This window comes from Xenopus tropicalis, chromosome 1 (assembly GCF_000004195.4).
Source record: "Xenopus tropicalis strain Nigerian chromosome 1, UCB_Xtro_10.0, whole genome shotgun sequence".
Lineage (NCBI taxonomy): Eukaryota > Metazoa > Chordata > Amphibia > Anura > Pipidae > Xenopus > Xenopus tropicalis.
This window is the reverse complement of record NC_030677.2, coordinates 28135246-28158414: the sequence shown is the minus strand read 5'-3', so window position 1 is coordinate 28158414 and position 23169 is coordinate 28135246. Positions and strand designations below refer to the sequence as shown.

Here is a 23169-nt window from a genome sequence, read left to right as displayed (position 1 = left end):
GCAGAGAAAGACTGGGAGGTCTTCAGGGTCAGACTTAGGGGTGCAGGGCCCACCGGGGCTTCTGCCTCTGGGGCCCCGGCACTCCCCAATGATGGCCCAACCCACCTTTACCACCCCCCACAGGGGCCCCCAACACCCTTCCGACCCCCTTCCCCCGAGCATGCCTAAATGAAACTTACCTGCAGCGCATTGGGGGAGGGAGATCGTCGGACTAGTGGAGCGCCCTGCGGGGATCTTTTCTGGGCCACCAGGGCCCAACGTTATTTTCCCGGCGGCCCAATTCGACACTGAAGGTCTTTTCTAGCAAACCCCATTCTTAGGCCCTAAAGAAAGGAAACTCTTTGAAGCAGATTTACATGGGCAGCTAACTCACCAAACGTGGCTCCTTCTAATTTGGTTTGCTCTGATGACAAGTTACAGGAAGAAAAGTTACTGGGGCCAAGTCACTTCTACCTGAGTTACTGATTTTGTACCCTAGTTTATAGGCCACCTTTTAATTAACCAGGTCAGTAACATTTCTTCACCAAAAAATGAAAGTATTTTAAAGTAATTCAAATATAATGTACAGTTGCCCTGCAGTTGTGTTTGCTTCAGAAACACTACTATAGTTTATATATATGAGCTGTTGTGTAGCGAGGGGGGGAAAAGACACAGGTTACAAAGCAGATAAGTTATACCTGTGCCATTTCAATTTGAATAGCTGCCCCCATGGCTACACAGCAGCTTTGTTTATACAAGCTATAGTAGAGTTTCTGGAATAAACACACTTGCTTTAATTGCTTAAAAAAATGATATGTATAATAGTGAGGTAATAATATCATATTTGGGTTTTATTTACTATTTATCACGCAGTGAGCAAAGTACAAACAAGTGCACACAGTGCTGTATTGGTGATGGGTGGGCAGAAGTGGGCAAGTAGGTGTCCATACATTCCGCTAGGGGAGCATTAGGAGGCACAACCCCCCACGAGGCTCTGCCCTTAGGGCAGTGGTACAGACAAGCATTTGTACCCTTAGCCCTCTAGCACTTGTGCCCCAGGGAACAGAAAATCCCCCCTCATTCCTTTTCATTTCTCATTTACCTATCACTTAAAATCTGATACTCATAAAGGCAATGGCAAATTAAGCTTCTGTCTTTTAATTTGGATCTTGACACATCATTTAATTGCACCTATTAATTATAGATGAGACATATGCTGTCTAATATTTAAAACCAAAATTAATATTTGCACCGCATTTAATCTGCTCTATCAACAACACAAAGCGGGAGAGTAATGGCGAGTTAGACAAAAAATTTGAAAATTTAACTATGGATTAATTTTTATTTCTTTGAAAAAGATCTGATATCAGAGCAGGTAGCTGCCTGTATTTTCTATTTATGTCTAAGGGCAGAGGCGCACAGGGACCAATCCTTCCCTTTACTGGCAAGTGAAAACACTTTCAATGGGGCGCTCTGGTGTCATTGCTGGAAGTTACCTTCTTTTGCAGTTACATACAGCGAGCCACCTGTTAGTAAAGGGAAAGGCAATTTCTGGAGATTTGTTGCCCGCAGGTAGTGCAGATTTCCCATAGGCGACATATCTCCCCTGTGTCATAGTCTTAAATGGTGCAGACAAGGTTGGAAAGACACCCGATGGCTGATGTTATAGAACAGTGCCATGTTATCACAAGAGCTTTTAAAGGTATATTGTCATGGGAAGTTAATGAAGCTAACTGTCTTTGTCAGTTAATAGAGCTTGTCCTGCAGAATACTGCATTGAAATCCATTTTTCAAAAAAACAAACAGATTTTTTATATTTAATTTTAAAATTTCACATCCACAGCCATGTGACCTGCATAGGGCAGGCAGAGTATGGTACACACATACAGCATAGGGAAGGCAGAGTATGGCACACACAGGCAGCATAGAGCAGGCAGAGTATGGCACACACAGGCAGGGTAGGGCAGGCAGAGTATGGCACACACAGGCAGTATAGGGCAAGCAATCCCGGCACTACTACAGTCTGAGGTGTGAACAGGTAAACAATGTAGGTGCTTACTGTCTGAGGCTGAGGTCTTACAGGTGTGAACACTGCAGGTTCTTTCACGTGCGAAGAATACAAGGACTTATAGGTTTGAACAATACAGGGATGTACAGGGGTGAATAATAGGGGGATACATGTGTGAAGAACAATTGGGCTTACTCATGTGAACAATACATGTGCTTACAGATGTGCACAATACAGGGTCTTACATATGTGAACAATGCATGGTCTTACAGGTGTGAACAATGCAGAGGCATATAAGTGTGAATTATATAGGGACCTAGGTCTGAGCTGTGAACAATCCAGTTATTCTCACTACTAATACCATTTAAACCTTACATAAAGGTAAGCAGTCACAGCAGCCAGACAGTTGGGGGTCGCACAAGGGATCAAGCCACAAAGTAATTAATGGGTATTTATACTTTAAATTAACTGTTAATATGATGTAGACAATTTGCAGCAGTCAAATGTTTTTTTTATTTTTTATGGTTTTTCAGTTATTTCACTTTTTGTTCAGCAGCTCTACAGTTTGGCATTTTAGCAGCTATACGGTTGCTAGGGTCGGGTCTTGTTTACCCTAACAAACCAGGCAATTATTTGAACCATCTATATGGAATAAAAAGTAACAATCACAGAACAGAGGCAAAATAAAAAAACAAATAATGCAAAAACTATAAATAATAAAAACCAATGGCAAAGTTGCTAGGTATAGGCCATTTTAAAACATACTAAAAGTCTACTTAAAGGTGAACCACCCCTTTATTAATCAACTTTGTCCTAAGGCCAACTGTGTTATTGACTTTTCAGCACAAGCTTCTTTAAGGATATCCTGAAACAGGCATTGCAGAGATGGTTGGATTTAAGTATAGAAGTATTATGACTATAATGGTAATGGTATTATCATTCTTTCACAATGTGTGCCCAATATCGGGTGTTGAGTTCCATGACATATATCTGCAATACTTTTGTGAATTGAGTCTAACGTTATGGGCAAACAACTAGCCCACCGAAGCCCTGTGCCAAACCGGCTCTGCCAGATGTTGGTGAACACAGAATTCTTCAGAACTGGGTATCTACCTGATGTACAGGAATCTAAGTTACGGTTAAAAGATTGATGTGAAAACCTTTACAAAACCCAGCAAATCAGTGCAGCTCAGCAATCTTTATTAGTAGTGTCCCCATAACCTTATATGTAATCTGGTAATATTACTGTAAGCATGGGTGTCAGGGCATAGCTGTGTTACTTACAGTACTTTCACCTCCTCTGAAACAGCAACCACAGCTTTGCTTTGTGCCCATTTAACTGCAATGGGCTGGGCTAAAGCCAACCTGCATAGTGAATTAGACCATTAGAACTCACATAGGGATAGAACTACCTATGTTTCTTAGTTTGTTTGTATCCTGAGTGTCAAGAATTAAAATGACATGCACGTACATCTCACATTGTGATATTCTTGATTTGAATAGAATTTAGTCCACTTGTGTTTCCATACAGTAAGGAGAATATTGTATTTCTTAGGGGTCATTTATCACACACTGGGCAGGGTGCAAAGTGCAAAAATCAGGCACAAGCTGCCATGCTTTACCCACTTTTTGCACTGCCTGTGAGTAGTGATGAGCGAATTTTTTCACCAGGCATGGATTTGCTGCGAATTTCCACATTTTTCCGTGAAAATTTGCTGCAAAAAATTTGTCGCACAGAATTTTTTTTTTAAGTCGCGTGTCAAAAAAAGGGCGCGGTCGTGGCAGCAAAAATGCGGGCAACAAAAAATAGACGCGGGCGACAAAAAAATTGCAAGACTAATGCATTTCAAGAATTTTACGCCATTTCGTGAATTTTCTTGCCGTTTCGCAAATTTTATGGCGAAGCGAAACGGGGCAGATTCGCTCATCACTACCTGTGAGTGCTTTCTGCATGAATAAAGTGCAGCCTCTGTTCGGCACCTCTGTATTCATAAGGAACATAGAAGGCACGCAGCGGCGATTCTGGGGCTGCTGTCACCTGAGGCAACAGCCCCGATGCCACCCCCTTTCTCCTGCTTCATGCTTACAACTTAAGCATCAGAGTCCAGAGGGGCCCATATCGCTAGTACTAACATAGGCAAATTTTCATTTTTAAAGTTACCACAGTAGCTTTTTGCCGCCCCTGGTAACTGGCCGCTCCCTGCCGCCCCCTGCCGCCTAAGGCATGGTTCTCACTTTGACTCATAGCAGGAGCGGCCCTGGAGGCACATAGGGTCTCCCACCTAGTGCAGGGAGCAAAGGAGACCCATATACACTGCATGACATAAGGCAGATGGGCATAGTTGCTTTTAAGGGGTGCAATTATGTGTCCCTTAGTGCACTTGTGTCTGAGATGCTAATAAAAAGGCCCCTTATAGCCAGTGAATGATTAATACTCAATTTGTAATTTGATACTAGTAATATTAGTTACCTGTGTAAAACTTTTTTTGAGATGCAATACAGGTCAGCTTTAATTTGTAGAAATATAACTTCTCCACATAACTACTTGTCTGTCAAGAAAACAAAAATCATATAAATTGAATACCTGCCTGCATATTCAATTTTCTGTAGTAATTTAATCTACAGATAATTAAACTACATCTTTAAACATGAAGACGTCCTAATATCTTTAATCGAATCTTGTACTTAGCCTTCAAATGCATAATAATCTTAATTACCTCAGCCATTATGCCATCTTTGTGCTGTAATCCTATTTGCCAGCTGTATTTTATCTTAAGATGCTAAGTGAAACGTGTCACTAGAAGGTGGAAAAGCACTGAAATAGATAAGGTTCGATTATATGTCACTGACACACACATATAAAAAGAATTAAGCAAAATGAATATAGATTTGTTTTGTGTGTATAAATTAGCCTAACAAAATTGAGTCATCAGTAGTTTTTTTGTCTTTCCTCAAGGTACCCACATAATAATGGTCTGTGCTGTTCACAGGATGTAATGGTGGTGGGAGAGCCTACTTTGATGGGAGGCGAGTTTGGAGACGAGGATGAAAGGCTTATCACTAGACTAGAAAACACACAGTATGATGCAGCTAATGGTATGGATGATGAAGAAGACTTCAACAATTCACCTGCTTTGGGAAACAATAGCCCCTGGAACAGCAAACCTCCACCAAATGCGGAGACCAAATCCGACAACCCGACCCAACAAGCTTCCCAATAAGAAACGATGGTTGGGCGGAATGGAAAGTTTCAGTTACAGTTCATTGCATTGAATGCTTTTGTTTTATTGGTATGATTATAACTGAAGAGTATAATTATAGCAATGAAGACATTTTTACAGATTAACTATTTCTTACCAGCCTTTTGGTTAAGTATTTTTAATTGATTGTTGTGAAACGACTGGAATTTCCTTAAATAGTTTCTTTGCTGCTTGTGATACACTAATTGGAGAACCATAAAATATATAAAATATGCAATATGTATTCCTGTGCTGCCTCGCTGATAGTAAGGTGGTCAGAAAATATATGCATATTATGGATGTTAGGGATGCACCAAATCCGGATTTGGCCGAACCCTGATTCCAAAAGGATTTGGGCGAATACCAAACCGAATCCTTATTTACATGTGTAAATTAGGATACGGAAGGGTCAAAAAGCATTGTGTGCAGCAAAAAATGTTCAACTTCCGTGACAGAAAGTCACATGATTTTAAGGATTCGGTTCGGCCAGGAGCATGGATTTGGCCGAATCTGAATCTTGCTAAAAAAGGCCGAACCAAATCCTGGATTTGGTGCATTTCTACATATTATGCAGTCAAGTTTGGGGTAGCGAACTGGCCTTTTGTGTAGGTTTTTTAAGGATTGTCTTCATTTCCTTAAAAAAATATTAATATAAATTAATAATGATATTAATTTATATTAATAAGCCTAATAAGCTGATTTTAGACCTCAATTATTTTGCAAAAAGGAAGTATATGATTTTTAAAACAAGACTGAGAATAAACTATGGACGTTGCATAAAATTCATCTAGATTTTTTACTCCCAAAATATTTTTATATTGCAGTTAAAACAATACAGAAAAAATACAGAAAAAAAATGAGATAAAATGTCAATTTTCTCGATTTCAGACTCAGAATTAAAAGAACCATATTTGTCTAATTCACGCTGTACAAGCTCCTCAAAATAATTGCAGGTCATAGAATTCTACCCACTTAACCCGCACTGAAAATAATGAAATAATTACAGAAATAAAAGGGCTTATTTCCATCTGCAAGTATCAGTGAGCCAATATTAAGCGCAATCGCATGTTTTCCCACAATGCAGCATTCACAGCATCATTGCAATCAAAACAGGAGTGGCTCCCTTGCGCTGTGCCTGCCACATTTGCATCCAATTTGCCAAAATTATCACAAATTTGTGCACATTTCATTGTGGACCGGACACAGTCCACCTGGCGTCACTTCTGGTACCCAATTCTTTACCCAATTCTTTAGCCACAAGTGTGCCGTGCCTATTGCCACTGGGGGCAAAGGGAATCCTGGAGCAATCACCTGGTCAGGAGATGGCAGTAGCTCCAGGGTTTCCCTGCATCAATTAGGCACAGCAGCTAATTTGGAATGGAAGGACTGAGCAACGTCAAGCACAACTATAGGGAAGTGCAAGGAGCACATTTTGAAGCAAGTGGTTTAATGCACAACTAACGAACAGGGAAATTACAGGGATTACAACTGTAAATGAGCCCTAAAATTCGATTTCTTTCTCACATAAATATTCTGTATCACAACCTGCAAAGAATACAATACCCTTCTCAATTTATCTTGTAAAAATGTGTGTTTTTTCTTTTCCTCTCTGTATGGGTCGCAGTCAGTGCTTACAACAGGATTAACTTACACTAGTTTGTAAGTGGAAACTTTTTTGTAATACGAATATCATTTGTGCTTTAACAAATGGGGCATCGACTTCATTTTTACCTTTATACAATTATACATCTTAAAAATGTGTTTTGAGGGTTTTCATTTTTCATCTAAAAGTTCTGCTTTTTTTTCCCTTTGGTAACTTTATTTGACTAATAATGTGAAGTTAACAAAAGATGAGTCGTATTTCTGAACAAAGAAAGCAACAGGGATTTTTTTTTAGTTATTTTAAACACCAATTCCGAGTGCAGGTATAACCAAGCCATGTATCTGAAGATTTTGCGAGCGGTTAAATCCGAGACCTGTGTTTTTATTGCATCTCAGTTGGCTTTTTTGCTCTCTTTCACAGTATATTTCTTGTATAAATATTTTGTAAATCTATCCATTGCATTTTTTATTATGATTGCAGTGTATTTATGTGGAATTTATAGGTCGAAAATTTCTTTCATTTGCATACAATCATTCGGAGCACACAATATGTCACAGTGTTATGAGCAAATGTATTACATGTTGCTTTGCAAATAAGCGTGTGCCAATAAATTGTGCTAAGGAGATTGTGATGCGTTTGCTTCTTGAGTTTAACTGTGGACTGGACTCAGGAATACCTACAGTATTTGTGTGTGTGTCCCCTTCTTGCTCGCATGAGTGCTCCATTGGCAACACATAGCACATATTACATCACAGAAGGTTATAAGATGTCATACATTAAAGGCTACGCTGCTGCTGTCAGGGGTGTAACTACAGAGGAGGCAGATCCTGCAGTTGCAGGGGGCCTAGTAAGGGATTTATTAATAAACTATTTCAATATGTCTTGGTAGAATAGGTCAACATACCAATGTTTTGGGGCCCTAAACTGAATTTTCTGTAGGGCCCAGTAACATCTAGTTACACTACTGGCTGCCATTGTGTTTAGTAAGCACTGACAGGCATGGCATCAATTTAACAGACCATGTGGCACTGTATTTATGCTACAGTATGTATAACATTAGCCCAACAGCATTGTCCCTGCTGTGTAATATTCCAGTGATCATTCCCAAAGATTCTTGAAAACATTGCAGGAAAAGGGTTTTTTTTACAAACGTGAAAAGAAAATGACAAAAATAGTCCTCGTGTTTGGTATCAAACTGCAAATCAACCCAAGAAAAGTTTTCACCTGCATAAAAAGTACTCAGAAGGTGTGCACTGGCTGCTTTTGCTATTGATTAAATATAACACAATTTAGCTACAAACCAACCAGCAAATCTGTTGCTTTTCATTAAAATATCTGACCAAATTTCCCCTCCTGTTCAGATTAAACAATCTCGCTACAAAAAAGCAAATCATTTCTGGCAAATGGGTCAGTATTACATTTACTGTTCCTACAGGAGTATGGTGTCCTAACAAAATTTGTTATAATAAGGTTGTCACTGATGATTTTACATAGATTCATGAGTTTTTTACTTTTACTAAATGGGTAGAATGGAGGCACAACAGTTAGCATTACTGCAAAGCGCCACAGGGGTCCTGTGTTTAACTTGGGCCACGACAGAACCGCCAAAGAGTTTTAATGTTCTTCCTCTACTTGCATGGGTTTCCATCTACACTCCAAAACAGTATAAAGAGCATGTAACCCAAGTGGTAGTATTGTATTCACAGTAGTGTGTAACATCAGACCTGATTCTGCATTTATTATGGGAGAACGGAATGCTCTGTGACTGTAGCGCTGGTGCCTCCACTCTCAATAGGATTGTGCAGCACAATTATCCTAACTGAGAAATAATAGTACACAAATGCATCTACAGCAGATGCAGTTTAATAGAGCATTTGTATAATGTACACACCACACTTGTAACATAAGTTAGTAAAGTTCTTTGTGGAACAGCTAGGGTTAATACAACCAACAATTTGCTCTCTTTTCAGTCTAGAGAGCACACTTCATCCAGTTATTACTTCCTCTTCCTACTTCTTTCTCTCTTGGGAGGAGTTCCTCCTTCACAGCCTTGAATGGGAGCAGCATACTGATGATCTCACCTTGCCAGATTGGCAACCAGCAGCCATCTTAGGCAAGGCACATTAAAGGTGGCTATATACATTCATATTTTAGTCATCTTACAACAAACATTTGGGTATCAATTGTATGTTTTTGTCACGACTAAGCAGGGAACGTCACTGGAAGAAGTCGTTGAGGAAGGACCTCTCCTACACCTCCCACTAAGGAACACAGCCGCTGGGGATGAAACAGGACTGGAGCCAAGTGAAGGAGTGGCAGGAGTGCCGAACCAGGCGTCTTAGGCAAAATCGGAAGGCAATCGGATGGTCAGGCAGGCAATAGGTCGGTACAGGCAGCAGGATTCAGAATCGGGAGTCAGGCCGGGTCAAAATAAAAAATATCAATCAGGAATAATGCTTGGCGTCTTTCACAAGGAAAATGATCACTTCGCAGTGATCCTAGGCCTCTGGCGTCTTTTTAAGGGCAAGGCGCATGCGCGGGCGTCAAGACGCACGCCGGCGTCAGAGCGTGCGTCAGAGCGCGCCCCCTTGCGACCAGGTGGACGGCCACGACGAGCAGGTACCTTACAGTTTTAATGCAACTACATTCAGATTGAAATTGAAGGATTGCACAGATATAGTTAACCGACCAACAGTTATTTTTATATTGGTGTGTGTGTATGGCCAGCTTAACTCCAGCAGACAAGACTTGTTAGATTGCTACAGGTATAAAAAGTTTGTCATAGGGAACTTAGACTGTAAGCTGCACTGAAACAGGTACTGGTGCAGCTGAAGAATATCCTCTGTAGAATGTGCTATATAACAGATAATAAAAAGTTATACAATGTTTGGTTTATTGAACTCTCACCACCCCCTTTTGGGAAGAGACGCGGTATGATAAATATTCTGCTTCTCTGGATGTGTGAACCTTATCTAATAGTGATTAGTATAAAGCAACTGGACTTGCTAAGTAATCCCAAAAAAGTTTCACCACTCAAACAAGCAGCTTCTTTGGTTCTTCACCAATTTAAATACTTATAGGAACAGTATCACCAAAAAATGAAATTGTCTTAAAGTTATAAAAATATAATGTACTGTTGCTCTACACTGGTAAAACTGGTGTGTTTGGTACAGTAACACTACTATAGTTTATATAAACAAAGCTGCTGTATAACCATGAGGGCTGGTATAAAAGAGGGGAAGTGGAGAAGAAAGCCTTGAGGTAACAACATCAATTAATTGATTCAGATATGTAGATGACACTTGGAGATAATGTACATCGCAGGAGGGAAAACCTATGCGTCCCTTCAGCTTTCTGAAGGCGCCAGAAGTTTCCTTGTAAGGCAACTTCGGTTGACTTTGTAAAGCCAAAGCAATGCATATATTTTCCCACCAGTGTTATTGCCAGTGTGAAGGCATTTGTAGGAGATTAGTCGCCTGCAACAGTGGGAAAACATATGTGTTGCTTTGGCTTTCCAAGTTTTCTCGTAAGGAAACAAGTCTATCAACGCGTACAGTTACTTTAAAATTATCTCTACTAGATACTGTGTAGATCATACCCTACATGAATAAAACCTTCATATAGACTGTGTTCGGAAAGCAGCAATTTGCAGCAGTTATGGGGTCATGAAGGATATTTCCTGTGTGACTTTAGGAACTGTACAAGAAACCCTGAGATAATTGAGCTCTCAAGCTGTGGTTATTACAGTGAATGCTGTGGCACTTTGCCCTTCCTTGCTGAAATGCAGGAATAGGAAGTGTGCATTCACTGCTCAGGTAGAGCCCAGTCTGGCTGGTAGTGACACTGGCAACCTTGAAAGCTTGCTTGATCAGTAATGAGTGTGCATACCAGGCACTTCTACTGAATGCCAAATTATAGTGAAAAATCTATATTTATTCATACCAAATTAACAGCTAGGCTTATAGAAAATACTACACCCAATTAATTGTATTAGACTGGCTCCACATGGCTCGATATGGTCAGTTGGACACTAGTTTTTTTATAGTTCAACAATCAAATGCGAATCAACATATTAATATTATGACATGAAAACCCATGGCATGTAACAAATAACATTGCCAAAACAATATTCCTTTATTTAATTTTTCCTTAGAAAATAATGAGTTGAATAAATGCAGGGCCCTGCAATGAAACCGGTACTGTATAAGGAATGGATCAACAAGCATATTTACAAATGAATTACACTATAGAGAAATGAGTCTTTTTTTCTGACAGATAAAAACAAAGACTATAGGACACAACTTTAAACTAGAAAAACATTTTTTTTCATGAGGCCACACAAATTGTTCTGCACTGTAAGAACAGTAAGGCTGCAGAATGCTCTGCATGGTGATGTTATGATGGCACTTAAGTGTCTTCTTGGATAGGGAAAATATCCAGGGCTACAGTGTATTGTATATATATATGTGTGTGTGTGTACAAATACAGAGAAAGAGACAGAGTTGCAGTGTGTGAATTGGTGCAAATCAGAGGCATAACTGGGCAGGCAAGGGGCAGAACAACATGGATTTTAAATTTAGTACTGTACATTGCTTGTAAATTTGTAATAATACAGTAAATGGCTAAGTCAGAGAAATACTATCTGGGTTGCAAAGCTATCAGTGATGCTGGGATATACTCTGAAGAGCTGAAAACATGGTTGGATTGGGCCGCCGGGACACCAGGAAAATACCCGGTGGGCCCTGCCCTGGTGGGCCTCAGCAGCCCAGACCCGACCCTGTTGCTGCTTTCCCTGGCCACCGATGTCCTCCCCTGATGTGTTTCACATACACGCATTCAGGGATGGACATTGGGCGGGGGTCAGGGAGATAGGGGTGTGCGGCAGGGGCCCCTGCAGGGAACTCATCTGGTGGAGGTACTTTGGGGGGGGCAGGGCCCCTGGGCCAGTAGCCCCGGGGCTCTTCATTCCCCAGTCCAACCCTGGCCGAAAATGATGGGCAATTTTATCAGAACAAACTATGTAACTGCCTGAGTTCTTACCCTGAACTAACACTGTATGCAAACTGTGTTAAATTAGTATAAAAATATGCCTTTAAAAGGCAATATAAACATGAGTCTACCAATAATGTTTTCTATCTCTTAGAGTACAAATGTAATCATACCAAACTCCTGGAGGTAATGCCCAGCCCAGTTGGTTTATGGCCATGTCCTTGAAACACAGTATAAAAATGCACCATATTCCTAAGCATCATGGTCAGTTCTAGGGGCCAGATACAGTGCTCTGTGTAAGGGCACTATGGTATTTGGTCTGCTGTGCCCCATGCCAACAAGAATTACATGTAGTGAGATCTTGTTTCCCCTCTGGCCTCCCTGTTTGTTCTTATATAGGGAAAAGAGAAAGTCTTAATAAATTATACTGGACAAACAAGAAACATAGATTAGTTATCTGAATTTCTTCCTTTTGCATACACAATGCAGACTGGTACTAATCAGAAATAAGGGACACGCAAGAGAAACATTTATAGCACAACGCTTAGTTGGTGTGAGCTGCTAGCTACATCTACTGGAGGAACGCAGCATTCTCTGTAGGAATTGGAATGACCGGAGCTGTGGCTGACTTTATTACCATGTACATTTACGGGATCGGTTATCCAGAAAGCTCTGAATTATGCGATGGCCATCTCCCATAGAGTCTATTTTAATCAAATAATTCACATATTTATAAATGATTTCCTTTATCTCTGTAATAATAAAACAGTACCTTGTACAATACAACAAATCCTTATTGGAGGCAAAACAATTCTATTGGGTTTTATTAATGTTTAAATTATTTTTTAGTACACAAGGTATGGAGATCCAAATTACAGAAAGATCCCTTATCCAGAAAACCCCAGGTCTCCAGCATTTTGGATAACAGTTCCCATACCTGTATAAGAATTTCACTGGGGGGGAAATTCACCTAATTCTCCACATACTCCTTTATACATGAGCCCTGAACCTAAAATATGGCTTTCACTTTCCTGAATAAGGGGTGCATGGGTGCATGGATGCAAGGGAGCCTTGGAGCTGGCCTTGAAGATGTGTAATTCCCCTTTTGATTGTTGAGTCCAACACATCCCTGCAGCTAACTTGCACCTAATGAATTACATGCTTATCCCATTTCTGGCGCCCTGAACACAATCAAGCTGAAAAATACACAATTCACACAAATGCTGATATCAGCAATATGCTTAATATGCAGATGCTAACTTGACACCCACTATTATGCTGGAATTTGGGGAGAAAACAGCTGCATTATGGGCAAAACACATACCAGATTGTGTGCACATTGTACATTTGCTTTATGAGTGAGAATTTTTTTCCTGTATTGTTGCACTTCTGTATGGGAGATTTCTTGGGTTATCTTCTGCTCTTTAAAGGAAAACTATACCCCCAAACAATGTAGGTCTCTATAAAAATATATTGCATAAACGAGCTCATATGTAAAACAATATTTCATCTGAATAAACCATTTTTTAATAAAAATATGCTTTTTAGTAGTATGTGCTATTGGGTAATCCTAAATAAAAAATTGCCATTTTAAGAACTAAGGGCCGCCCCCTGGGATCATATGGTTCATGGTGCACACAAACAAACCAAGGCACACATACATGTTTGGTCACATCAGCCAATTAATGGGCAGAGTTCTACCCTTTGCTCCTACACTACTTCCTGTAACAGTTAGAGCTGCATTATTTCCTGTCAGCTGATCTCTGAGGGAGCACAAAGCCCATCACTAAATGGCGGCTCAAGGGAAAAGATGTAAAAGGGCAATATTTACTGATATATTCCAGTTTGGTGAGATTCTTTAATAGGTCAATTAATATGATATAGACTATCTGTTGGTTAAGTATTCATTCTGGGGGCATAGTTTTCCTTTAACTATATAGATCACTATTTTATTTATCTTATTTTTTATCTAGGCTGGCATGATGATTTGTTGGCTCTCTCTGATCACCAAGCAGGAGATTAAACATTAAAGCAGAACTAAAGCCTAACTAAAGAAATGGGCTACAAATGTTGCACATTATGTTTAGGGTTTCTATACCAGCCCAAGGCAACCCCAGCCCTTTAGCAGGGAAGATCTGTGCCCCCAAAGATGCCCGAGTAGAGCCTCCGATGCACAATATACTGTATATATAGAATATAAATGTAACAGTATAAGAATAAGAAGATTAGTAATTCATTCAGACTCACATAACATGGCAGCTCTGAAACCAGTACAATTAGCATCAGAATTTAATAATCAGACCTGTAGCAACAGTTTATATGACAGGCCAGGCTAATTCTCAGCTTTATAATAATTTGCTACGACCCCTAAGCTTCTCAACAGCTGCTCAGAGCATACTGAGCATTTGCAGTTCTAACAGAATCCGAGATAAAAAGCTCCTGTGACAACTGAAAAGACCTTTAGTATTACGACTATAGAGATGCTGAAACGTTTGGCTAGTGTAGTCAGTTTAGTATAAAAAATATGGCATTTCTAGCCATATTCATTTTTAGGGTTTATTTATCCTTTAAGCTTGGTGCACACACAGTATAGTAAACTGAACAGGAAAAAGTTTCTTCCCCCCCCCCAGTCCTTAAAGGAGAACTAAACCCTAAAATTGAATATGGCTAAAAATGCTACTTTTTATATACTGAATTTATTGCACAAGCCTAAAGCTTCAGTATCTCTATATTAGTAATAATGAAGTTGTCACCATACTGGATTCTGTTAGAATGCTCAGTGGTTTGAAAGTTGCCATTTTCTAAAACTCTGTTGTAATGACTAATCAGTCTTTTATTGTGACTTTTATATTGTGTATATACAGTAGAGTTGCCATCTCTGCCGGCAAATTATCAAGCAGAAAATAAGGTTCCTCTGTCATATAAGCTGATGCTTCTGGGCTGATTATTAAATTGTAAGGCAAATTGCACTGGTTTGAAAGTTGCCATTTTCTAAAAATCTGTTTTAATGACTAATCAGCCTTTTATTGTGACTTTTATATTGTGTATATACAGTAGGGTTGCCATCTCTGCCGGCTTTCTTAGCTGGGCAGGGGGCTGAGGTGACATCATGGGGGAGGAAAGGCAGGGCATTGACACTGCAGGGTGGGGAGGAGGCGGGCTGTGATATCACAGGGGCGGGGCTATGATGCAGTGATCGGCAATTGGACAATCGCCGTGTCAATGTTGCTGAGTTCTGCCCTATTTTCCTAATTTGGGAAACCAGCCAGGAGGTTTTGACGCGGGCATCCCTTTCCGAAAACCCCACTATCCGGGTCAAAACCGGACAGGTGGCAACCCTAATATACGGTATATTGTAAGTTGGTCCCTAAGCTCAGGTAAGTGACAGCAGCACAGAGCATGTTTAGGGAATCAGCAGAAGATGGGGAGCTACTGGGGGCATCTTTGGGGGTACAGATCTTCCCTGCTACAGGGCTGGGGTTGCCTGTACAACAGGGGTGTGCAAACTTTTTGGCTCAGGGGCCACATTGACTTACAGATGGGCTGGGCCAGCGTTACGCCCAGGGCCACTATCAGAAATCGCGGGGCCTCTCAGCTCCCCACCCAGCATCCTGCAGCTCCGCACCCCAGCATCCTCCAGCTCCCACCCCTCAGCATCCCACCCAGCATCCTCCAACTCCACTCCTCAGAATCCTCTAGCTCCCCCCAGTGTCCTTCCCAGCATCCTCCTCAACATCCTCCCACCAGCATCCTCCCTCCAGCTCCCCCGTAGCATCCTCCTGCTCCCCCCCAGCGACCTACAGCTTCCTGCGGCTCCCCCCAGCTCCATCCTCCAGGGACCTCCTGCTTTGGTCTGCTTCCTCCGTCCTTAGGCTGCGCCTGTCCCCTGGCTCACCGCTGCATCAGAAAACTTTTATACGGTTGCATACCCCCCAACTGTCCTGCTTTTCGCGGGACAGTCCCGGTTTTTACAGCGCGTCCGCTGTCCCGCATTACGGAAATGCAGAACATTCATTAAACTATCCAGGCCAGCGGGATGCGCTGGCTGCAGCCGAGCGCTCTGACTCCGTCTCTTCTTGCGGCTCCTGCTTCTTATTCGGCTCCTCGTACGGCGGCGACAGGTCCTTTTATAAGGTTGCGCCCGTGCATACGTGTGATGTCACATGTACGCATGGGGCGCAACCTTATAAAAGGTCCTGTCGCCGCCGTACGAGGAGCCGAATAAGGAGCAGGAGCCACAAGAAGTCTATGGGGGGCACTATTTATGGGGGGAATTTTCTATTGGAGGTACTCTCTATGGGGGCAATTGGGGGGCTACTGTGTATGGGGGGCTCTGTGTATGGGGGCACTGTGTAAGGAGGGCTACTGTGTATGGGGGCACTGTGTATGGGGGGTACTGTGTAAGGAGGGCTACTGTGTATGGGGGACACTGTGTATGGGGGGAACTGTGTATGGGGGGTACTGTGTATGGGGGACACTGTATGGGGGGCACTATGTAAGGAGGGCTACTGTGTATGTGGGGCACTGTGTATGGGGGTACTGTGTATGGGGGGTACTGTGTATGGGGGCACTGTGTATGGGGGTACTGTGTATGGGGGCACTTTCTATGGGGGCATTGTGTATGGAGGGTACTTTCTATGGGGGCACTGTGTATGGAGGGTACTTTCTATGGGGGCATTGTGTATGGAGGGTACTTTCTATGGGGGCATTGTGTATGGAGGGTACTTTCTATGGGGGCACTGTGTATGGAGGGTACTTTCTATGGGGGCATTGTGTATGGAGGGTACTTTCTATGGGGGCACTGTGTATGGAGGGTACTTTCTATGGGGGCACTGTGTATGGGGGCTACTGTCTGTGGGGCAATTGAGGGCATGGTCTATGGGGTCAATTGGGGGCACTGTCTAAGGGGGGTACTGTCTATGGGGGGCAAATGGGGCACTGTGTATAGGGGGCACTGTCTATTGGGCCATCGGGGGCAATATTTTAACTATTTTAAAAATGAATTTTAAAAATGGGGTGTGGTAATTGGGGCGTGGCCACAAAGTGGGAGTGGTCAAAAACCAATCAGGGCCAGTAATTCCTTAAAGGGGGCCGCAGAGTCAGCAGGCCTGATTAAAAAGGCCAATGGACCGAATGTGGCCTGCGGGCCATAGTTTGCCCACCCCTGATGTACAACATTTCTAGCCTATTTATTTAGTTAAGCTTTTGTTCTACTTTAAACCACATGGGAGATTATTAAACAAATTTTATTTCTTAATGATAATGAATTGAAACCTATAATGAGTAATTAAAAAATAACTAAATAATTCACAATACTATAAAAAAACTTGCAAACTGTTTTAGAATATCATCAAACACTTCACAATAGCGACATTTAGTTATTTTTCGGTTTGCACGGTATATTGCTTATCCCTAATGTACAAGTACTGCAATTACTCATACCCCACAAAATAGCACTCAATTTGCAGCGACGTTTTGGGCCTAATGCCCGTATCCAAGATGGCTGCCGCGCACAGAACGCCCCGCCCTAGTGCTAAACGCTGTCATCGCTCTGCTGCTTTTCTGCTCAGGTAAAAGAAATAGTCCGAGGCCACGGCTGATGACGCGCGGTGTCTGCTGAGAAGAGCTCGGTAGCTGGGGTGGCCGCCGGGGGTGGGGATGGCGGATGCGGCGGCGGCTATGAGCGGGGAGGATAAAGAGGAGGATGGGGCCAAGCGTGCAACAGCGGCGGGGCCGGCGGAGACCCTGGGCTTCTACGAGCCGAGTGACGGGATCCGAGTAGAGGGAAAGAAGCGAAGCTTGTCAGGTAAGCACTGCAAAGATCTGGGAAGGAGACGCACAGCTGCCAACCCTAGGCTGGCCGGGCATCCTGGGACAGCTTGTAGTTTAGTTGCTGAGTTCGGATCTTGCCCAGTCTGCCTGTCAGTGTAATACACACGGAACGGAGTGAGTGTCTTTAGGGGGAGCTGTACTGTCCGCAGGGCAATGTATTTGGGCTTGTGCTGGAATGTCCACAGGGCAATGGTTTAGGGGCAGATGCTGAGGGCAATAGAATTAGGTTGGGGGGCAGTGGCATTGGGCGGTGGGGCAGGTGCCCAGGGCAGTGGCATTGGGCGGTGGGGCAGGTGCCCAGGGCAGTGGCATTGGGTGGTGGGGCAGGTGTTCAGGGCAGTGGCATTGGGCGGTGGGGCAGGTGCCCAGGGCAAGTGGCATTGGGCGGTGGGGCAGGTGCCCAGGGCAAGTGGCATTGGGCGGTGGGGCAGGTGCCCAGGGCAAGTTGCATTGGGCGGTGGGGCAGGTGCCCAGGGCAGTGGCATTGGGCGGAGGGGCAGGTGCCCAGGGCAGTGGCATTGGGCGGTGGGGCAGGTGCCCAGGGCAGTGGCATTGGGCGGTGGGGCAGGTGCTCAGGGCAGTGGCATTGGGCGGTGGGGCAGGTGCTCAGGGCAGTGGCATTGGGCGGTGGGGCAGGTGCTCAGGGCAGTGGCATTGGGCGGTGGGGCAGGTGCTCAGGGCAGTGGCATTGGGCGGTGGGGCAGGTGCCAAGGGCATGACCAGGCAAAGCATATGGCATTCCAAAGCAGTAGCAGAATTACAGCTCTTAATATATTTTCCATGCAGAGAAACACAGTAAATTATGTGGTAATCACTTTAGTGAAATTACATTTTTTTGGTTTTGAGGACGGTGGGTGGCAAAACACTTAGAATTGCCCCCTGTGTGGGTGATAATCTCCTGCTGGTGCCCTTGCAGTGAGGCGACATCACTTGGAAACACGGCATTCAGTTCTACAGGCATGTAAAGCCCAACAAAGTGTTCTGCTGAAATGAATGGGCCTTAGAAACAGGTCTGCTGTGCCAACTTGGAAGTACCGCACCCCATATAGAGTAATTTACTCTCCAAATGTGTCTCATAAAGCCCCATATGCTATGGGCACTTGTCTGTGCAGTGTAAATAGGGATGTGATCATATGATTCATTAATCCATTGTTACGTGTTAAAAACAACCCTCTGCTGGGTGCATGCTTTCTAATGTAGTCATCCAACACTGAGCGATTCATGTGACACTGTTACTAGTGACACTTTGCTGGAACCACTATACTTCATGGGATGCCACACTGCTGGGCAGAAATGCAGAGCCATATACTTTGGGATTTTTTTTTTTCCTTAGTCTGGATTTGGAATGTTGACGAACAAGCTCTGCTTTCCTAATTATTCCTCACCTCTTGCAGACTTGGCAGCATCATGTTGAGCAGGGAGAAGGAGCCCTCGTGTTTCACCAGCTAGTAAATGTAATCTAGGTCGGCAAGCCCATCATGGAGTATAGAAGAACTCAAAGGGAAGGGGGATGATGATGACAGTAAATGCAATTGGGAACATATTTATTTTGCATCATATAGGTCAGTTCTGTCCAACTGACAGTGGGCTGATTATTTCTTATACTGCGTGGTCAAGGGCCAGCTTAAAGTACAATGACAGTGTCATATAGTGATATCTGTGGAGCCTGTGGAAGCAAACTGGGGACCATAAAAACCTCTTAACTCACAGGTTTCCTGCTGGACAGCCCTGATCTAGGTCATATATTTCTCAACCATTCAGGAATTTAGCCGTGATAGTGCCCATTACTGTAACTCCAGCCATACTACTGTGTTGAGACTTGTGTAATGTTATTTGGGCATTAAATGTGAATTTGACACTGCATTTATATATATATATTGCTGTGTGTATTTAGGTATTAAACATCAACTCGTTTTATTAAAGTAGATCTCATGATGGAGGCCAGGTGGCAAGAGTAGATCACAGGGTGACAAACTCTGGGTACCCCTGCTCTAATTGATAGTGTCAATAAAACAAAACTTGTTTTTCTTAATTTTTAAAATTTCCCCACCTAACCCATCCCCAAAATAGATTTACTTAAAGTTCTGGACATTACGACATGTCAAAGTAGGGAGAACCAGTTACATGGCTAAGATGGGTTGAAAAAAGACCAAGTCCATCAAGTTTGACCTCCTGTCTAATGTTTCAGTACAGAGTAATCCTGTCCCTCACAAGTGCCTTTTTTCCAGTTATGTAAGTCACACTGGGCTGGAGGCAACACAATCTTTCTGTAGGGTAGTGCACATATAAAGAGTACTTCAACCTACTGATGTGCTCTTCCTCTGCTCCCAGTACAGAAGGTCCTTAAATATGACCGATATAAACATCCTACTGCTGTTCATTATCCAAGTAGCCTAATTGCCCTGTTTATTGTTGTTTGCTACTGGGTATAAATCTTCCGGGAATGAAAGTTCACATTGTTAAAGGGCGCAATAGGGAAGTCTATCTGGGAGTCCTGTAGTGTTCCTTTATGGCTACAGTCTAAGGCGCAAGAGTCACAAGAGACATGCCATCAGGTGTTCTGATGCCCAGCTCTGACTGCTTCAGTAGCACAGTCCTGTGGTCCCAGAACCAAGCATTGGTGCAGCTGGATTGTAACTGCAACTAATAGACTAAAATAATGGCTGAACTACTGGACTTATTGTAGTTTTTTGGAGTTTAGCTCCTTTTGTTGGAATCAAGCAAAGTCTGTCTACATAGTGGAGTGTTATGTCAGCAGTGCTGACGTGCCCTGTGTTATCCTGCTGTGTGTTCTAGCAGCATGTAGCAAATATATCAGCTATATAAACATGAGCCTTTGCAGGGCAGGCAGGAGTACACAAACACTAACTTCTCTGTGCCACTCTGTGGCAAGCTATTGGCACCTTGTGTACCCAGCAGATAAGCAAATTACAGGCACAGCACTACCCTGGGAGCTAGGCAGAAAGACAAACCTTCCCTTAAGTACACTTATATAATGCTCTGTCACTTTAAGAGTAAGTTCCCAGTACTCCTCTAGTGGAGCCCAGTAGTGGATTTGTTGGATTAACTTAATGATCCTGCTGAATAGCATGAAACAAAAATCACTGTTCAATGCGGCTCATTGTATATTTTCCATGCTCCTGAGTCAGAGGTCCCTGCCAAAGCACTTACAAAAGTCACCCAGGGGTTCAGCGCCTGTGTGTGGGAATGTTTGCTTGCACTGCATATTTGCCATACAGGATTTAACTACTTACTTATGGCGGCTGCCTTGTTTACACTAATATGAGAAATAGTGGCTCTGTTAAGGGCTAATGGGGCATAAATATTTGTATCCTATCAATAATAGGAGTTTAGTGGCTATTTTATGCAAAGTTTATACATATGGTACATGAACATTTCCCAAGCTTGGCAGGCTGCACAAATAGCAGCTTTAGGAATAATTCACTAAATATAGTAAGTAATCATCAGCTGCTTTTCACATATTTGATACCAGTATCTGTAGGTCCCAATCTACGTTGTGTGTTTGGTTGAAAAAGTAATACTCCCCCTTCATAAAGCCAAATCCTAATTTGCACATGCAAACTTCCGTGTTTATGTGACAAAAAGTCACACATGATTTTAAGGATCCGGTTCAGCCAGGATCATGGATACGGCCGATTCCGAATCCAGCTGAGAAAGGCCGAATCTTGGCTAAATCTCGAACCGGATCCTGGGTTCGGTGCATCCCTAAAATAAACCTTACCCCCAGAATTTGTGCTTAGAACACCAGTTCACACACCCCTTCCCTGGCTGCATTACTCACCGCTACACATTGGAGCAGGTCTCTCCATCACGAATCCTTAATCCCTAAAAAATACCGACCCTGTGGAACAGTCCAAAAAGAGCATGGTAAATGGTAGCTAGTTGCAGGTAGTGTTCTTCTCTTTTAATAAATATATCCCATCCCTGATGTAGGGTCAGCATACACAAGGGGCACCTGGATAAATAACCACCTAACAAGTAAGTCTCAAAGTATAGCATGCTGGGTGCCCTGAATATATTTCTCTGTATTCATCTCTGAATACATTACAGGCTTACCTCTGCCAAAGCAAACAGTGCAAGCAGCTCCCACTCATACGTGTATTTGCAAACTCTGAACAATGGGACCTTAGTGTACTGTGCCTTTTGTATTATGATATAGGGAGGCATAAATGGAATATCATTTTCAGTAAGTGTGCTGCAATTTGTGCATCCTTGCAAGTGTATCTAAATGGGTCACCTTGAGTGCCACGCTTCCTTTGCTGATGAGCCAGAGTATAATCACAGTGCAGACTACAGATTGTCTGGCTTGCCCTGCAGAATGCCAAAGGTATACCCGCGCCAACAAAAAACTTATCCCATTTAGGCCTAATTCTCAAGTTGGCATTAATCAAAGAACAATAAATGGCTGTCACAACAGGATTGTGCAGTAAGTGCCATTACTATAAATTGCTGTTAATGCCACATCCAAGGGTCACATCTCCATCACACCATTAAGGTAACAGAATGAAACTTGCTGCAAAGCTAGATTACCAAAGTATCTATCTGTGATGTATGCTAGTATATTATGGCAGAAATGTCTTGAATGCAGAAGGCAAGTGCCAATCTATTGATGGAACAATGTGTTCATTTATTAACAGTGGCTCATTTTGTTTTATCACTTGTACAAATACAAGGACATGGCCTTGATCGGATGTGGCAGCCTGCGGGTGTTTGTACAGACAATGTAACCAGACGCCTTTACTTTTACTAAACATACATATTGTTCCTGGAGCTGTTTTTCTCTGATATAGAATTAAATGCTAAGCAACTTTGAATAGTGTATGTTACCATCACTTTGGTTCCCATGTTTGGCAAGTTTGTCTTCAGAACAGCTTGAAATTCATTTTGTAGCCCTGTAACCTCTGTAATTAAAAGTGATGCACGATGGAGACATGGTGAAGCCTAGCTTCTTTGTCTTCATTTATGTATATAAGCACAGTATGTAATAGAATCCTTAAAGAGGGAGTACTTAGTTGGGTCAAAAGCATTTTGAAATCTTAAAAAAATGCATGATATCCTTCTATACTAGGCAAGGGGTAGGTGGGTAAGGAATTACACTGTGTTATAAGTTACTATATGAGAAAAATTTGTGAATGTTTTGGGCTAAACAGTTTTTTACCTGGTTATTTTATCCTCCTAAAAAAATGTATTTCTTTATACAATTATTTTGAGCAGATCTTTCGTTGCTGAGGTTCATCAGTGCTGAGCTAACAAGGGGGTATTTTCTTGAAAATAATGAAGCGAAATACAAAGAAAGAAGAGAGAAAGTGTACACCTGCCTGCGAATACCTAGAGAGCTGGAGAAGGTTGGTATAGCCTGTATAGACAAGTGTATGTTCAGCTCCCATGGATATACACGTCATGGTGGCAGTGTATTGTAATAATGTGATAAAATACATTTATGCTACATAAGAACCTTTATAAAGATCACAAATTGAGCTTCTACATGACCGTTACAG

General features: G+C 42.5%; 2 protein-coding genes across 5 annotated transcripts in view; both read left to right on the top strand.

Annotated features, from left to right (window-relative positions):
- ldb2 (LIM domain binding 2) overlaps positions 1-5733 on the top strand; it is a 176346-nt gene extending 170613 nt beyond the window's left edge. For 2 of the 4 annotated variants that reach the window (XM_002938637.5, XM_002938636.5), the window contains one exon: positions 4978-5733. In XM_002938637.5, the coding sequence (XP_002938683.1) occupies positions 4978-5208 (231 nt within the window). In that variant the 3' untranslated portion in view covers positions 5209-5733. Of the gene's footprint in view, positions 1-4943 lie in introns of all 4 variants that reach the window. The other 2 variants (XM_004911234.4, XM_012955709.2) reach the window with 2 other exon arrangements.
- An 11654-nt stretch (positions 5734-17387) lies between these two features.
- tapt1 (transmembrane anterior posterior transformation 1) overlaps positions 17388-23169 on the top strand; it is a 33123-nt gene continuing 27341 nt past the window's right edge. Inside the window, exons 1-2 of the mRNA XM_002938638.5 lie at positions 17388-17624; positions 22886-23016. Of these exons, the coding sequence (XP_002938684.2) occupies positions 17477-17624; positions 22886-23016 (279 nt within the window). The 5' untranslated portion in view covers positions 17388-17476. The remainder of the gene's footprint in view (positions 17625-22885; positions 23017-23169) is intronic.